General features: G+C 46.5%; 1 protein-coding gene across 2 annotated transcripts in view; it reads left to right on the forward strand.

The window, feature by feature from the left end:
- HKDC1 (hexokinase domain containing 1) overlaps positions 1-16,276 on the forward strand; it is a 39,508-nt gene that overhangs the window by 1,196 nt on the left and 22,036 nt on the right. Inside the window, exons 2-6 of one of the 2 annotated variants that reach the window (XM_061405187.1) lie at positions 4,821-4,983; positions 9,375-9,523; positions 9,616-9,735; positions 13,707-13,802; positions 15,586-15,685. In XM_061405187.1, the coding sequence (XP_061261171.1) occupies positions 4,821-4,983; positions 9,375-9,523; positions 9,616-9,735; positions 13,707-13,802; positions 15,586-15,685 (628 nt within the window). Of the gene's footprint in view, positions 1-4,820; positions 4,984-9,374; positions 9,524-9,615; positions 9,736-13,706; positions 13,803-15,585; positions 15,686-16,276 lie in introns of those variants that run through there. The other variant, XM_061405188.1, reaches the window with a different exon arrangement.

A 16,276-nucleotide genomic window follows, 5' to 3' on the forward strand; every position in this document is an offset into this window, starting at 1 on the left:
TGCGACCCCATGAACTGCAGCATGCCAGGCTTCCCAATTCCCGACTTCCATCACCGACTCCTGGAGCTTGCTCAAACTCATGTCCATCAGGTTGGTGATGCCATTCAATCATCTCATCCTCTGTTTTCCTCTTCTCCTTCTGCCAGTAGGTTGGTTTAGCCAAGATTACCCAGGTATTTAAGGTGGAGTAGGGATTAAACCCAAGCTTCTGACTCCTCCTCCAGCATTCTTTCCATTGTGTCATGATGCTTCCTAGCCTTTCAAACTGGAAGGAAGGAAGCATGGCACCTTTGGGCAGCCCTCCTGCGCTGGGTGGGATAACCCCCCTCCCTACATTCATTAGGGAGCTGACTTGCTTCTCCGGAAATATTGTAAATCAGTCAGAGTTAAGTTATCTGACTTTTCATTTATCAATTAGATTCATGGAGCCCTCTACTAGCTTAAGGAGGTGGAAAAGTGCTAAACAGCACTGCTTAAGAATTCATTTACTTCTTAATCAAGATGCAAGCTGCATGGTGTCTCTCCAGCCCCCAAGGGGAGCCTTTGCAACCTCTATACCTCCAATTCTAGCAAATGAGTTTCATTTCCTTGGGCCCCGTTGTGGTGGTTAACCTTTAGTCACACCCTGGAATCAGGCTGGACGTGTTTGTCCAGCAGCACAGGTGCGGGCCCAGGAGGCAAGGTACGCAGCCTCCAACAGTCTATTCTCGGTCCTTCTGGGAGGAGGATCCGTGTTTGTCAAGGCCTGGAGGTGACCCCTCTCTCTCTGGGGAGAAAGTTAAGAGCGAGGTGAGCAAGGATATTCAGGAACATTTTCCAGCCACCTGGAGTGAGTGGGCCAGCAGGTGTCTGGCATAGCAAGGTTTTATGAGCTGCCTGGGTGAGTCACAGGTTTAGAGAAAGAACAACTCATTCAGCCTCCTCATGGTGACAATACATCTGGTCAAAAGGCACAGGCTCGTTCTCCCTCCTGGTCAAGCAGCCAGTCCCCTCCAGAGTTTCTGTGCTTCCTGCCTTGAGAGTTGTCAAGATCCTGGGCCCTACTTGCCCGCAAGTGTTAGTATTCAAAACCTGGGACGATTTTTGAAACCTGCTTATACCAACATTAAAATGAAAATAAAACAGAAAGGAAGAAGAAAGGGAAAGAGAGAGGGAAGGTAAGAGAGAGGAGAAACCACTCTTACAGCTGCTTTTCCAATTCCATGCATTGACATTATTTGACCTAGGGATAGCATTGAGCTGAGTTTGGTCACTGACCTGTAGATTGTACATTTATAAGAGAGAGGACTGGCTAGGGTTTTCTATGTGTACTTTTTACAGTTTAGTAAGTCAACATTGCAAAAAGTAGAGATGTTACCTTTAGTCCCATCCTTCTCATAAACACTGTCATATTTGCCATGTGGAAGACTTTGTAGTCTTTTTTCACAGTGGATGTTTTTATAGTTATATGGTGCATATTGTTCTGGATCTGTGTCCTTCACTTACTGTTATATCGTAACCATGTATATAGATTTCTCCATAATTATCATTTTAAGACCTTTCTAATATTCTGTTCAGGCTTTCCTGGTGGCTCAATGGTAAAGAATCCACCTGCCACGATTAAAAAATAAATAAAATTTTAAAAAGAGAATCCATCTCCCAATGCAGGAGATGTGGGTTCAATTCTGGGTCAGAAAGATCCCCTGGAGAAGGATATGGCAATCCACTCCAATATTCTTGCCCAGAAAATTCCTTGGATAGAGGAGCCATTGGGCTACAGTTCATGGGGTTGCAAAAGAGTCTTAGTGACTAAATAATAACAATATTCAATCAAGTTGGATATGCCATAATTTAAACTTCCCCATCTTTTTGGATATTCAGCTACTTTCACAAACACTTTTTGCCAATTAAAGTATTGCTATGTTAAACACAGGCATGCATTTAATTTTCTCCATATTTGGGATTGTTTCCTAAGGGTAGGTTTCCAGAAGTGAAATCACTGGGTCCAAGAGTTGAACCATTTTATGACTCTAGCTTCATAATATGGGACCTTTGGACTAAGTGATCTGTAAAGTCCCTTCCAGCTCCCACATTCTGTAATTCAGCAGCTTTGAGCTTACATTTTTGAATTTGCTCTTTGTATGTTAAATGTGCTACTTGTTGGTTCTTTTGTTTAGAAAATATCTCATGTCGTATGATTTGTGAGTCACTCCAAGAGTAGGCTTGGAGTGACTCACAAGTGAGTGACTCACTTGAGTAGGCCCTCAGGTACCTTCTTTGGTGCCTGCAATGTGTGTTCCTGGTTATACAGTCCTCAAATCACCTGTTTGGGTTTAAAATATAGCATTGTTGTCCCAACATAGGTTTCATTCTTCTTTTCTATCTACTTTACCAGGTGTTGTGGAAGATAAAAAATATATATACAAAACAAGAAAGCCATACCAGTTGACATTTTTTTTGGACATAACTTTAACTTATTGAAACAGCAGGAGTAGTAACCCCAAGTCCTGAATGACTCTTTTAAACATCAGCTGGCAAATGACTCCAAAGGGTCTCAAAACCATTCCTTACTTACAAAGGATGATGCTATGGGAATGCCTAGAGAAGCTCATTATACTCTGGGGATGCAAAGAAATGAGCAGTAGGTTCAGGGCCACTGTCTGAAGGGCCTTGGGGTGGTAAAAGAGCAAGTTTAGTTCCTGAGGGGCACATCTCACCCTTCTCTGAGCCCCAATTACTTGGGTCATGTCCTTTCTGTCGGCTGTCTCCTTGTCTGTTGCTGTGCCAACCAATTAGTCATAAACAGACTCCGAGCGAACAGAAAGCCCTTAATGAAGCATGACCTGGTTCCATCCTATCTCCTCAAATATGCTGACAGCCCAATTGTCCTCTTTTGTTAATGGCTCTCTGATGGTCTTCTGGCCTCTTTCTGGCCCCCAGGCTCCCAAAAGCCATGGACCACTTCACTGGCTTAGGACTCCATATTGGCTCTGGACTGAACTGAGATGCCTGCCCTCTAAGCTTGGCTGAAGGCTGGGTACCTGTCTTATGATAAAGGTCATGTGACCCCTGGCTTTGGTATAATTTGTCTGTTGGATTCGTGGGTCCTGCACAAAGCTGTGAAGCAAAAGCAGGCCATTGGAGTGAGGAACATGGAGGAATTACAGTCCCAGTGCTGCCCCTGACATACAGCTCTCCTAATGGCTCTGAGCCTTGGAGTCCCCATCTCTCAATTAGGAGCCATCATTTTGGCCTTACCTGGCTGCCTCAAGGGGCTTCCCTGGTGGCTCAGACAATAAAGAATCTGCCCACAATGCAAGAGACTCAACTGGATATCTTGGAGATTAGATGAGGTATCACACACAAAAGTATTTTTCAGACTGCAACCAATGTTCTTAGCCTTAGGGAAAAGTGTGGGGAAGCAATTCCTTCAGGAATGTGCCCAGATCAAGCCTTCCTGTGACCTGGATGAATAGCGAGGCTGTTCAGTATACAAAGCAGGGTGGCACTACAAGGCGCCTGTCCCACTGTCCCTTCTGATTCTCCAACCCAGCGAACCCTGGGAGTCCAAGCCACACCACCGAGTGACTCGTGTTAGCATGGGGAGGCAGGTAGTAAGATGTGACTCCTACCTTAAAATGGACTGTGTACAGCAAGAATAATTTTTATATCTTTCCTCCATTGGGGCGTTTGTCCTTTGTCACAATTTTCTGATTATGTGAGTGACATCCACTAATTTCTAATAGCAATTTGAGCTGGCTTTAAAAATTAAATTTCATCTTAGTTAGAACAACCTCAGTTAAAAAGGAAATTTAAAGCACTGGACTTCAGAGATTGTGACTTCCCTGGTGGCTCAGAGGGTAAAGCGTCTGCCTACAATGCGTGAGACCTGGGTTCGACCCCTGGGACGGGATGATACCCTGGAGAAGGAAATGGCAACCCATTCCAGTATTCTTGCCTGGAAAATCCCATGGACGGACAAACCTGGTAGGCTACAATCCATGGGGTCGCAAAGAGTCGGACACGACTGAGCAACTTCACTTTCAGAGATTGTACTTGGAAACTGAATTTGGCTTTGAGCTTCCTAGCAGCCCATAAACAAGGGGAGACATGTGAATAGCTATTATTATCACTGCATAAAAGAAAGCTTCCTTGTTTTGGAATTTAAGGTTCACTCTATAAGCTAGTCTCTTCCAGTGGAGAGCCAATGGGAAAATGGTGAGGACCTTGAACTAGGAATTAGAAATCGAGTCCTTGTTTTTGCCCCTCTATTGTCCCATCAGAAAAGTGGGGGAACCATTTTTTCCTCAGGGCTTGTCCTTCAGAAGAAGTCCCTACCCCTCACCCCTCAGTTTTCCATTCAATTCTGTTCTAAGCTCAGCGAGGGGTCAGGCAAGGGACCTTTGGGGATCCATATCAAGAAGCTGTCCCAGGGACTTCCCTGGTGGTCCAGTGGTTGAGAGTCTGCCTGCTGATGCGGGGGACATGGGTTCAGTTCCTGCTTTGGGGGGATCCCACATGCTGTGTGGCAGCTGAGCCCATGAGCAACAGCTACTCAGCCTAGAGCCTGTGCTCCTCAAGAGAAGCCATCACAGTGAAAAACCTGCACGCCACAGCTGGAGAGTGACCCCTGCTCTCCGCAACTGGAGAAAGCCCGTGCACAGCAACGAAGACCTGGCAGAGCCAAAAATAAATAAATAAATTTTAAAAAGAAAAAAAAAAAAGAAGAAGCTGTCCTGAGTCAGGAATGCAGCTTTCTGCCTGGAGTGGGAATTAACAGCCTTGAATGGAGGGCAGGTGCCCCCAGCAGCCAACCCTGATCACTCTGCACTCTGTTCCAGGTGGACAGGTTCCTGTACCACATGCGCCTCTCTGATGAGACCCTTTTGGACATCATGGCTCGGTTCCAGGCAGAAATGCAGAAGGGCCTGGGGAAGGACACCAACCCCACAGCCTCGGTGAAGATGCTGCCCACCTTCGTCAGGGCCATTCCAGACGGCTCGGGTGAGTGAGGCTGGGGGCGGCCAGGGACACTGCTCCTCCTGGCTCCCTTTTGGCTGATGGGTACCTGAAGTTGTCTCCTGTTTCCTGGCTTACCTCTCCAAGCCCTCTCTCCACATTCCCCCCTCCCACCTTCCCGACTCCAGTAATGTTCCATATCAAAAGTTTGGAGCCAAAGTTCCAATACATCTTGCTTTCTCCCTGCCTGCCTTGGCCCTACACATTCTGTTCCCTCTTCTGCTGGAGCATCCCAACACTCTTCCCCTTATGAACACCAACCTGGCCTTCCCACCTGAGTGTAGAGATCACTGACCACCTGGGAAGCAACCCATGCTGGGTTAGGCGCTTGTCACCCTGCTGTGTATGCGAGTCTCGCCACGGGGCCAATGCGACCTGAGGGCAGAGTCTGCATCTTCTTCAAACAGTGCTTTGGCGCTGCATAGTCCTGGATGCAGACTAGGCCTGAAATGTTTGCAGAACGGATAGTAAATGGCATTTCACTCCTAAGTACCTAGGTTCTGGGCTACAGATAGCAAGTAGTGGAAGACAGAATAGTGGAAAAAATACTAAATGGTAATTGAAGAAACCTGAGTTCTAGGCCCAGATCTGTCATTGATCACTGACCTTTGGCAAAATGTTTAGCTTTGATTTTTCTATCTGTAAAATGTGTTCTCTCTTGTTGCTATAATAAGTTAGCACACACTTAGTAGCTCTAAACAACACACATTTATTCTCTTGCAGCCCCAGAGGTCAGAAGTCTGAGATGGGTCTATAATCAAGGGCTATCATCAAGATGTGGCTGAGCTGCATTACTTGCGGAGGCTTTAGGGAAGAGTCTCTCTGTTTCCTCGCATTTCCCAGCTTTTCCTATGTTCACTGGCTCATGCACTTCCCATCTTCAAGCCCCAGTGTAGCATCTTCAGATCTCTGACTCTGACCCTTCTGCCTCCCTCTTGCATACTTTAAAACCCTGTGATTACATTAGGCCAACTGATGAACAGTTTTGATTCTATCAGCAACCTTCGTTCCTTCTTATCACAGAACTTAATATATTCATAGGACCCATGATCAGGATGTAAACATCTTGTGGGAACTATTATTTTGCCATCAAACTGCTCTACTCTCAGCCTCTGGGTAAAGCCATAGGAAGGAAAGAAATTGGTATCTACTACACACCTCCTGTGGTCATGGGGTGCTAGGGACTCGCTGTCTCATACAATCCCCATAGGAACCCCATGGTGGAGCTCTTATCCCCAACTCAGATGAGAGCAATGAGGGCCAAGGGGTTCCCCCCAATGTCAGAGTCTCAGTGCTCCAACCAAGCTCCAGCAGGGGCTTTGGGGCTTTCGAGGGAGCAAGGACTAAAGTTTAGGGAGCTCTCAGGGATCTTTGATTGGATTAGCAGGGCTCTGGGCCCCTCTGGGAGAACACATAGGCCAAAGTTGCTTGACTCTGCCATGTGAGAGGCTCCTGGGAACTGTGATGGGAAAGACCCATTCCCTCACTGGTGGGGGTTGTGCGGCGTGGGTACTGTACCATGTGGAGAAACACAAGCTCTGAAGAGAGACAGTCCTGCTTTGAAATCTCTGCTGAGTTCTGACACTGCTCTTTGAGAATGCTGAGAAGACTGTGGTCCTTGATGGGTCCTCTGGGGCCATTCAGAGAAGCACCTGGTCATAAGGTATGTGTGTGTGGGGAGCACCAGCTCAGAGTCCTCCTGGCTTCCAGTGCTTTGGCTCTTCTTGTGGAGGTGTGTCCCCAGAAGCAAGGGAAAGTGGCCTTCAATGGTCTGGAGGCTGCTGGCTGCTTCAGGAAGGTTTGGAAGTGAAACTGACCAAGTTTTAGAAATTACCTCCTCATCAGGCCAGGAGATGCCACCTCCTGTCTTCATGGTCTCCTCAGAGCCTCTCACTAACACAATGGGTCTCACCAGGGATTCTGCAGCAGTGAGGTCCCTGGGCCCAGAGTCCTTATGGAGCCATATGCCTTTGTAAAGTCCCAGAACCACTGTACCCCTGTTCTCATTAGTAAAAGAGATGTGGCCAGTTTGTCTACCAACTTGTAGGTTTGGTAGCATCAGATGAGGTCATGTACAAGGAATGCTTGAAACTCTCCAAGATGTCCCAAGTGCTATGGAGCTCCTGTGAGCTCCTGGTCTGATTTTAGGATTATTTCCTAATCTCTTGGGGCCTCCATTTCTGAAATGTGTGCAGTTTCCAGAAGAAATCCTTCAGAGCTGGCCCACTCTCTAGTTTCCCCTCCTCCATCTGAACCTGCCTGAGGCGGGTAAGCTGATAGAGCCTTAGTTACCTCCCAGCTGTCAGTCGGGGAGCTGCACTTGACTGTTCTTACAAGAGCCTTAAAAGCATGGTTGTGATTTGTGCCTTCTTCTCCACCAGTCACAAGGGAAGGGGGGCAGGAAGTGCCCATCTTGTGATTTGAATGTGTCAGTGATTCTTTAGGCCCCTCTCCAGTGGCCTCTCTTCTTGACCTCTGCCTCCAGGCAGCCTCCTAGGCTGCCTGGAGGCTAAGCCTTGTGGGTGAGACCAGCAGCCTCTGTGTTATCAGCTGAGGGCCCCAGACGTCTGCACTGGGGCAAAGGTTCCACACTCGCCTAAGCTCCTGGGGGACTTCCCTGGTGGCTCAGACGGTAAAGTGTCTGCCTACAACGCGGGAGACCTGGGTTCGATCCCTGGGTTAGGAAGATCCCTTGGAGAAGGAAATGGTAGCCCACTCCTGTACTCTTGCCTGGAAAATCCCATGGATGGAGGAGCCAGGTAGGCTACAGTCCATGGGGTTGCAAAGAGTCAGACACAACTGAGCGACTTCACTTTCACTTCAATGGGTAATTCCTAAATATACAGTTTCCCAGGCTTCTCCCCTTGGAGATCGTGAATCTCCAGAAATCTACTTGTTCAGTCCCTGTGCACCTTTGGGAGATGCTGCACTAGAGGGTGGAGAAGGAAGAGGGGCACAAGCCAGACATAGCACAAGCCAGGGCAGGAAAGCCCAATGTCTATGGTTTCAGCGTACCACGTGGCCACCTTGGCTACCAGCTGACCTCTGGTGTGCAGGACACTTCCATTTCTGTTTTTACTAGCAATTTCCCTCTGTGTTTTATTTCACATTTTACAAGGAATGAATCCGAATGGCCAGCTGGTCCCTTAGATTCAGGCAGCTGTGTCTAGGGTCGTATGGTACCAAAAAAGGCCATTTGGGTGACCAGATTGGTGTGCATGGAGTTTCATTTATACATGCCTTGGGTATATGTCATGAAGTATGCCTGGTCATGTGCAGCCAGTTTTCCAGCACAGTTAATTTTGTACAAAGACTTGTTGGTTCAAGGGTCTGCACACATGGGCTCCCATCCCATATCTGTGGCTGATGCTAAAGACACTGGCAGGGTCCTAGGCAGGAATTCTGGCTGGCTGGATGCTGATGACTGAGTTGAAGTCATCAGGGTGGGCCACCCCACCCCAACATGTGTGTCATTTCTACCATCTTATTAATAGCATCTGTCTTATACTGGGCTAGGTCATGTTACATTTTCTCCTTTTGGAATGACTCTGGCCCAAAATATTAAGCATCCTTGGCTCCTTAAGGGCCAGGATTAGGTGTTTGTCTCCCTTCCCTCCTAGAGTATTTTCTCTGTCCGTGAGACTGAGGCTTGTATGAAGCTGGTTTCTCTTCCCTGAAATCCTCCTGTCTCTTCTGCCTTATTTGCGTTTTGTGGAGTATCAACTCTCCCTTCCTGGTTGTGGTGGTTGTGGTGTGCCAGAATAAGCTCCATCCTCGAGGCTCGTTTCTTTCTTTCTTTTTTAATTTTTGGTTGTGCTGGGTCTTTTTGCTGCCTGCAGGCTTTCTCTAGTTACGGTGTGCGGGCTTCTCATTGCAGCAGTTTCCCTTGATGCGGAGCACAGGCTCTATATGCATGGGCTTCGGTAGTTACAGTGCGTGGGCTCAGTAGTTGTGGTGCGTGGTCTTAGTTGCTCTGCAGCATGTGGAATCTTCCCAGACCAGGGATTGAACCCGTGTCCCTTGCATCAGCAGGCGGATTCTTATCCACTGTACCACCAGAGAAGTCTCTCAAGGCACATTTCTATTACCGCCTGCCAAAAGTGCATTCACATTTCCCCTCTCCCAGTGAACACATTTATTCCCAGTGGGCACGGCTGAGGCGCCAGAGGCAGGCAGACTTGGGTCACACCCCAACTTTGCCCTTCACTGGGAGGGTGCAAATCAACAGTCACACTTCTAGAGTCTTGGCACACAGGCATACCTGGCTTGTGGGGGTGTGAGAGTTCATGTTTATCACAGTCCAACTTCTAATGCAGAGCTTGTGTATAGCAGACTCTCAGTAAATGATAACTTTTGGGGGTTTATATTTTTCATAGAAAATGGGGAATTTCTCTCCCTGGATCTTGGAGGATCCAAGTTTCGAGTCTTGAAGGTACAAGTCTCTGAAGAGGGGAAACGAAATGTCCAGATGGAGAGTCAGTTTTACCCAACACCCAATGAAATCATCCGAGGAAATGGCACAGAGGTACCAAGGCCGGGGGCTCTGTGAAGGTGGTCCTTGGTACCAAGTTTCTGGATGACCTTAGCCCTGTGTGCTATGCTTTCTCTTCCCTGCAGCTGTTTGAATACGTAGCTGACTGTCTGGCAGATTTCATGAAGACCAAAGAACTGATGCAGAAGAAATTACCTCTTGGCCTAACCTTTTCCTTTCCCTGCAAACAGACTAAATTAGAAGAGGTAAGACTGGTGCAAGGGAGGGAATAAGCTGTGTAGGATTTGGGTTTGGGGCTGGAGAATGTGGCATGTGCGGGGGTCAGGCTGGGAACAGGAAAGATCAGCAGGAGTTTTCTTGTTTGTTTTTTCTTTGTTTTTTAAACAGTGAGGCAGAGAATATGGTACCACGGCTGCCTTGAGTTTACATTTACCCTGGGCGCAGCACAAGGAATGAAATGTTTTCACCACCAAGCTCAGTGGTTCTCAGACCTTGGTCTAGTCAGAACCCCTGGTGGGCTTGTTAAACAGATTGCTGGGCCCCATGCAGGAGTTTCTTAACCAATGGAGCCTTAGATTTGTATTTTTAATATTCACTGGGTGGTTGGTCTGGCGACCACACTCGGAAGCACTGACACAGTTAACTAGAATAAGAAGGGGAAGGCTGGGGGAGTCTCTCTCTACAGTGAACCCTTAGGAGGAGGGCTGAGGTGGGGTCCCTGGAGTGACAGTGTTACTGAGCAGACGTGGTGTCTGGGATGTACTCTTAGCTGTGCAACTAGCCAGCTGGGCACTTGGGTAATCCACCTCTCTATGCCTCAGATTATCAGTTTGTAAATGGGGAGAAGGTAAACCTGATCTTACGTGAATCTGTGAAAATAAATAAGAGGCCATATAACAGGACAGGGAGCTTTCTGGGGCCAGGAGGCTATTGTCTTGAGTCAGGTCTCCTGCCTGGGGTGATGGTCCCTGAACTCTTGCTGCCCAGACAGGTCATGGCACGCAGCTCACAGCCAATCCATGGACCCACCTTGACTTGGGATGTGTTTGATGTTGTTGCCTTGAGACGTTTATTGATTGTGGGATAGTGGAAAGGGAGTGGGTTTTCACATTTAATAGACCTGACTTTGAATCATGGCTCAGGACCTGTTGTGTCCCCCGGGCAAGTTACTTAACTTCTTGGGTCCCTTGTTTTCTTATCTGTAAAACAGGGATACTGTCTACTCGCTGGGCTGAGGTGAAGCTTAGACAAAGCTTCTGTAATGTGCTGAGCACTGCGCCTGGTGCATCGATGGTAGCTTCAGTTTTAGTGAATGTCCCCATACAACTTGTCTCTTCATGCTTTTGTACCTTGTCCCTCAACTGAACAGATATTTCTGGAGGGCAGGCACTATTTTATATTGTTCTTCCTGTCCATTTCTAGGGTTTCAAGCGCAGTGTCTTATATTTAATAGCTGCTTGATAACTATCTGACAATTGAAAGGTGTAATCAATCTTTTACTGGGTTCCATTGAATGGGAATTTACCATCATCTATCTATACAGGATATGAGCTAAGGTTTACTGATTAGTTATTTTCTAAAGAAAGAATTGGTGGGGGGTGGAAATAGTGTAAAGGTTGCAGGAAAGTTAGAAGAGGCCAGGTGGAGCTTTGCTTGTCTTTGCAAGTTTAAAGGACAGAGTTCCCCCAAGTCAGTAGGGGCAGTGGGGGGAGTCAGGAAATCAGGCCTCAATTCTCCAGATAGTTAAACACCTCTTATTTGAGCTTAGGAACAGAGACCTTAAGAAGAAGGAAGATTATGATAATGATGATAGACTATACCTCAGATTTTTACACTTGTACTATGTTGAACCCTCCATGTGTATAACCTCATTAAAATCCCAAAGCAATCGTATGAGGCAGATAAAATTATTTCAATTTGAAGAAACTGCAGTTCAGAGAGGTTAAGAGACTTATCCAAGGCCACACAGCCAAGAATTGCTCAGCCCAAGCTCACAAACTCTCTGACCACACTGATTTTCCAAAAACACAGAGCTCTAGAATGTTGTTTAAAATGCCACCAGGCGACTCCCTGGTGATCCAGTGGTTTATTCTCTTTGCTCCCAGTGTAGGGGGGTGCAGGCTTGATCAGTGGTCAGAGAACTAAGATTTTTACATGCTGTGCAGCATGCTACACAACCCCCGCCCAGAAGTAAGTAAATACAGTTGTTTTTAAAAAAATACCAACAGGTACCTGAAAGCATTTTGACCCATTTTGTGTTGCATCCCAAGGAGAGTTTTCGGATGACATTTAAACTAGGAAAGGGTGGCTTGATTATATCAAGTAAAGGTGCAAATGTTTCTTTTCCAAGTCTAGTTGGATTACTTGCATTTTATAAAATTTCCTCCCAGGTTGCCTTTCAGAGAAGTCTAAAGCAGAAAAGTTTCAGTCATAAGGAAATGCATTAGTAATAACAACCAAGAGTGGGCATAGCTGTTTAACCACGATTCTGCTGCATGTAAATTTGTGACATGAAAATAAGGGCTTTGGAGAAGGTGCAGTCTGATCAACCATGTAGGTACAGAAGGAGGTGGGAAAGGGAAGACTTCATGAGGGGGTGTGACTGAGGAGGATTCTTTGTGACACTAAAAAACGATTAAAGAAGATCAGGGCATTGGACTTAAAGGACAAAGTCATTTTGTTGTTGTTTTGTTTGTTTAAATGAGGAAACAGAAAAGTCTTAATCAAAGAAAAATTTCTGTGTGTGTATGTGTGTTTCTGATGATAAAATGGCAATATTTCTTAAAGGTAGGGGGGGAAAGAGAGAGAAAAGAAGGTCGGAATTGAAAACTTTAAAGAAGAAAATAGAAATCTCCTCTAATCCCAACCTTCAGAGATAGCCACTACTAGAAGTATTGGGTTTTCCTTGCAGTCATGAAAGTGTTAGTCACTCCGTCGTGTCTGACTCTTTGGGATCCCATGGACTATAGCCTGTTAGCCTCCTCTGTCCATGGAAATATCCAGGCAAGAATACTGGAGTGGGTAACCATTCCCGTCTCCAGGGGATCTTCCTCAACCAGAGACTGAGCCTGGGCTTCCTGAATTGCAGGCAGATTCTTTTCTGTCTGAGCCCCTTGCAATTGTATCTATATTGAATACTGGTGCTATGCTGTATGTACAGCTTTTTTTTCCCACTTAACACTATGTCACATGCATTTATTCCCCACTCCGCCATATATCTCCCCTTAACAGGTCCCACATTGTCCCTGGCATCCTTTTTGAGGGGATACCACCAAACAATCTCTCACTCCTCTGTCCAGCGGGGCAGGAGTTACCATAGCCCAAGAGGGCAGAAGTTAGGGGGAGCTACCACTAGGTAGCGCTGTGGTGCAGGGAAAAAAACCTGATCTCTGAAATGGGGGTGGGGGGTTAGAGGGGTGTGGGGGGTTAGAGGGGTGTGGGGGAGGGGGTTAGTTTCAGAAACCTGCATACCAATTGGGCTGTCTCCTTCACTGACTACGAGACTTGGAGCATCTTCCTTCTTTTCTGAAGCTTGTCTGCTTTATTCATAAGCTGAGGGGGTGGGGCTAGTCAGGGAGTTCGTAAGTTTGGGCTCAACTCCTCTCCACTAGGTAACCTTGGGCATTTTTTAATCTGCAAGTTCTCCTTCAGTCTGAAAAATCCTGTGATTATTTGCTATGTTAGACATGAAACTCTTTGAGAAATACCACTTGTAAGCAGATAATTGATAATGCATATTGAGATCCATTTTTCCAAGTTGGAATTAAGTCCCCAGAAGAGTCTTACAAGGTAACACGTTGGTTCTGTTTTGGACCTGGCAAACTAGACATTCTGCACACATCATGTGTCTGCCACATTCCGGGCACTTCCATCAGAACACTCCTGTGGCAGGGAGGTGATGTTTCCATTTCCAGATGAGCAAACTGAGGCTCAGGGAGGTTAAATGACTTGGACAGTGTATTGTGACCCCAAGCATTCTGACTCTGTAGCCATTGTTCTTTCTGCCCCTGTGTATAATATTTTAAACTGCTCAGATGAGAGTAATACACATGTCAAAATTATTAGAAAAGGCCTCTAAGGAAATGAAAGAATTGGTGTGACTCAACTTAAAGAGAAGGCTACAGAGGACCCACTGTAGTAAGCATGAAATTTCTGCAGCTCATTTTCAGAACTGAGTGCCTTCTTTATTTTGTCTGGATCTAATATCTTCCCCCAGGGTATCCTGCTTTCATGGACGAAGAAGTTTAAGGCGAGGGGAGTTCAGGGCACAGACGTAGTGAGCTCTCTGACCAATGCTATGAAAAGACACCAGGTAAGGAACCCATCTGAGTGTGGGGAGCTCCCCTAGTTCTGGCCCTTATCTCTTGTGGGGGTGGGGAAGGGTTGTCTTCTGCCGTGTCTGCCCTCGAAGGAGAATCAGAGAGGGACTTGATCTTAAGAAAGTTCTCACTGTAGCACAGATGTGGCCAATTTGGATAAACCCTCCTGTGGGCCTCGTATGTGGCAGTTACTGTTGAAGGGTGACCCAATACTTCCCTGGGACCTCCCCAGCTGCCACAGCCTCTTCAGGGGGTCTTGGTTAGACTTGATGCTGTGTGATGCTCCAGCCCTCACCTTTCCTCTCTGAGGCATGAAAGGTCATTTTCTTTCCTGTCTGGTTCTCTGTCCCATTTTCCGCACCCTACTCATTGAATATCTCTATTTGTTGGATACATTTTACAATAATTTAAAGAACTATTAAAGCAAGCCATGCTCCTGGCTGAGCTGAGTACACAAATTAACCCAGTTGACTTGTTACACTGACAATGTGAGAAATATTTTGAAGTATAGCCTTCCAGTCTTTTTTCTCTTTAAAGTTGCTATCATAGTCTTTTGTATACTTTTTCTCTTATTGTTTTCATTTTGCTTTAAAATGCTCTCCCAAACATTGTGGAACCGTGGTGCAATAACCCTAGTTGACTTGATAGAACAGGAAACCCCTGGTGCTGCTCACGGAGAGGACTTGGCTGCGGCTGGTTAAAATGTCCCTGTGGGCGGGGACTTTGGTGTTTTCTCCTGGAGGCACCATTCCTCCTAGGATAAACATGATTCCTCAGCGTTCTTCAAGCACTGGCTGGAGTCCTGGAGATGTGTCCCTCATGTTTTCATTGCTCAGAGGCCTTCACCCATGAAACAGGAGCATGGGTTTCATTCACTCTTCAGTCTCAATTGCTCTTTTTCTCCCCTGAACCTTAAACCTTGACAAAGTCCTTCTTTCTTTTTTTTAACAATTTAAATTTTTTCTAGAAGATTATATAACTTAATTTCAATATACGGTCATTAGAAGAAACAGAAACAATAGAGAGGAATAACAGTGTATACATCACCAAATTGGGCCGACAACCTACGTCCACACTTGAATGACACTGGGAAGTCCTAAGTAATAGCAATCTGGAGCCCCAGCTGGGAAAAGGGTCCAAGGTGGTGCATCCGCGCCACGGATGAGACTTCAAATCGCAGTTCTGCTTATAAGCAGCCTGCAAACTGATACTATTAACCGTTTTTCACATGAAAATGCAGCTCTGGTTTTCCTTTATCTTTTACATGCTATTCATTTCAACTTGTGAATCTTAAGATTCCTTCGACCCTGGGGGACTAGCGAGGTCTCCAGGGGCTTAAGAAAGTCCAAGACCCACTCCTTTTCTTATCTAAAGTGCCACTTGACTTGCTGGTAACCACCAGTGTGCTTGCAAGCAGACATGTAGTTCTGCCAAGGTCGGAAGTCAGTCAGAGGCCTGCTCCCCTAATTTTGAATCTCGAACAAGACTACCTCCATTTTAATTTCCCTAACAGTTCTTTCCTGTTTTGCTAGTTCATCTTGAGTCACAGGTGTGTAGGATCTAGGGGTCAGCAGGAAACGTCAGAACGTCTTGACTGAAGGCAGACAACGGCTGTGGGGCAAAGGCCTTTTTTCTTACAGGCAGGCCCAGAAGACAGGATCTAGTGATTCTCTCAACCAGGCACCTTCGTTACTTTTGCTTCCCCTATGGGGAAAAATAAGGAAATAGTGCCTCTCTCCCACACACTGATGCCCTCTGGGACTTGTGTTCCAACAGGACTTAGATGTGGACATCCTGGCTTTGGTCAACGACACCGTGGGGACCATGATGACGTGTGCCTATGACGATCCCTACTGCGAAGTTGGTGTCATCATTGGTAACTCAATTTGCCTTGCTCTTTGGAGGTGGGTTGAAAGGGGCTGGTTTGGGGCTTAGTTTCAGGAAACTCTGAGTAAATTCTGTGGGAAGAGTATTGGTGGTTTCTACTTAGAAGAAGCAACATAGGGAGATAGAAAATTAATACACGCATTCATTCAACAAGTGTTTACTGAGTTACCATTGTGTGCTAGGCCTTGGGCTCTGTGTTGGATTCTCGATGGTGAGAGTCCCAAAGATTCCTGTACTCAGTGAAATTTTCAGTGCAGAGGTGGGTGAGAGACCAAAATGGCCTAAACAAATCACATTTCAGGTGGTTAGTGTGATGAGGAATATAAACCAGGGTGATGTGACTGAGAGGGAGGGCAGTGGGGTTGTGAGGTGAGACCTCACCGAGGGCTGACATTTGAGCAGGGACCTCCGTGATGAGGAGGAGGGAGCAAAGCAGAGATGGAGAGGAAGCGAATCCTGTGGCCTGTGAGAGGGGAATGAGTCTGGGCTGCTTGAGGAGCCCTAAAAGGCTGAATGGTTGTGAATCAAAGCGAGTGAGGCCATTCGGGTGAGAAAGAGTGGCTGGGACTGGGCAGATCAC

The sequence above is a fragment of the Bos javanicus genome, chromosome 28, assembly GCF_032452875.1.
Source record: "Bos javanicus breed banteng chromosome 28, ARS-OSU_banteng_1.0, whole genome shotgun sequence".
Classification (NCBI taxonomy): domain Eukaryota; kingdom Metazoa; phylum Chordata; class Mammalia; order Artiodactyla; family Bovidae; genus Bos; species Bos javanicus.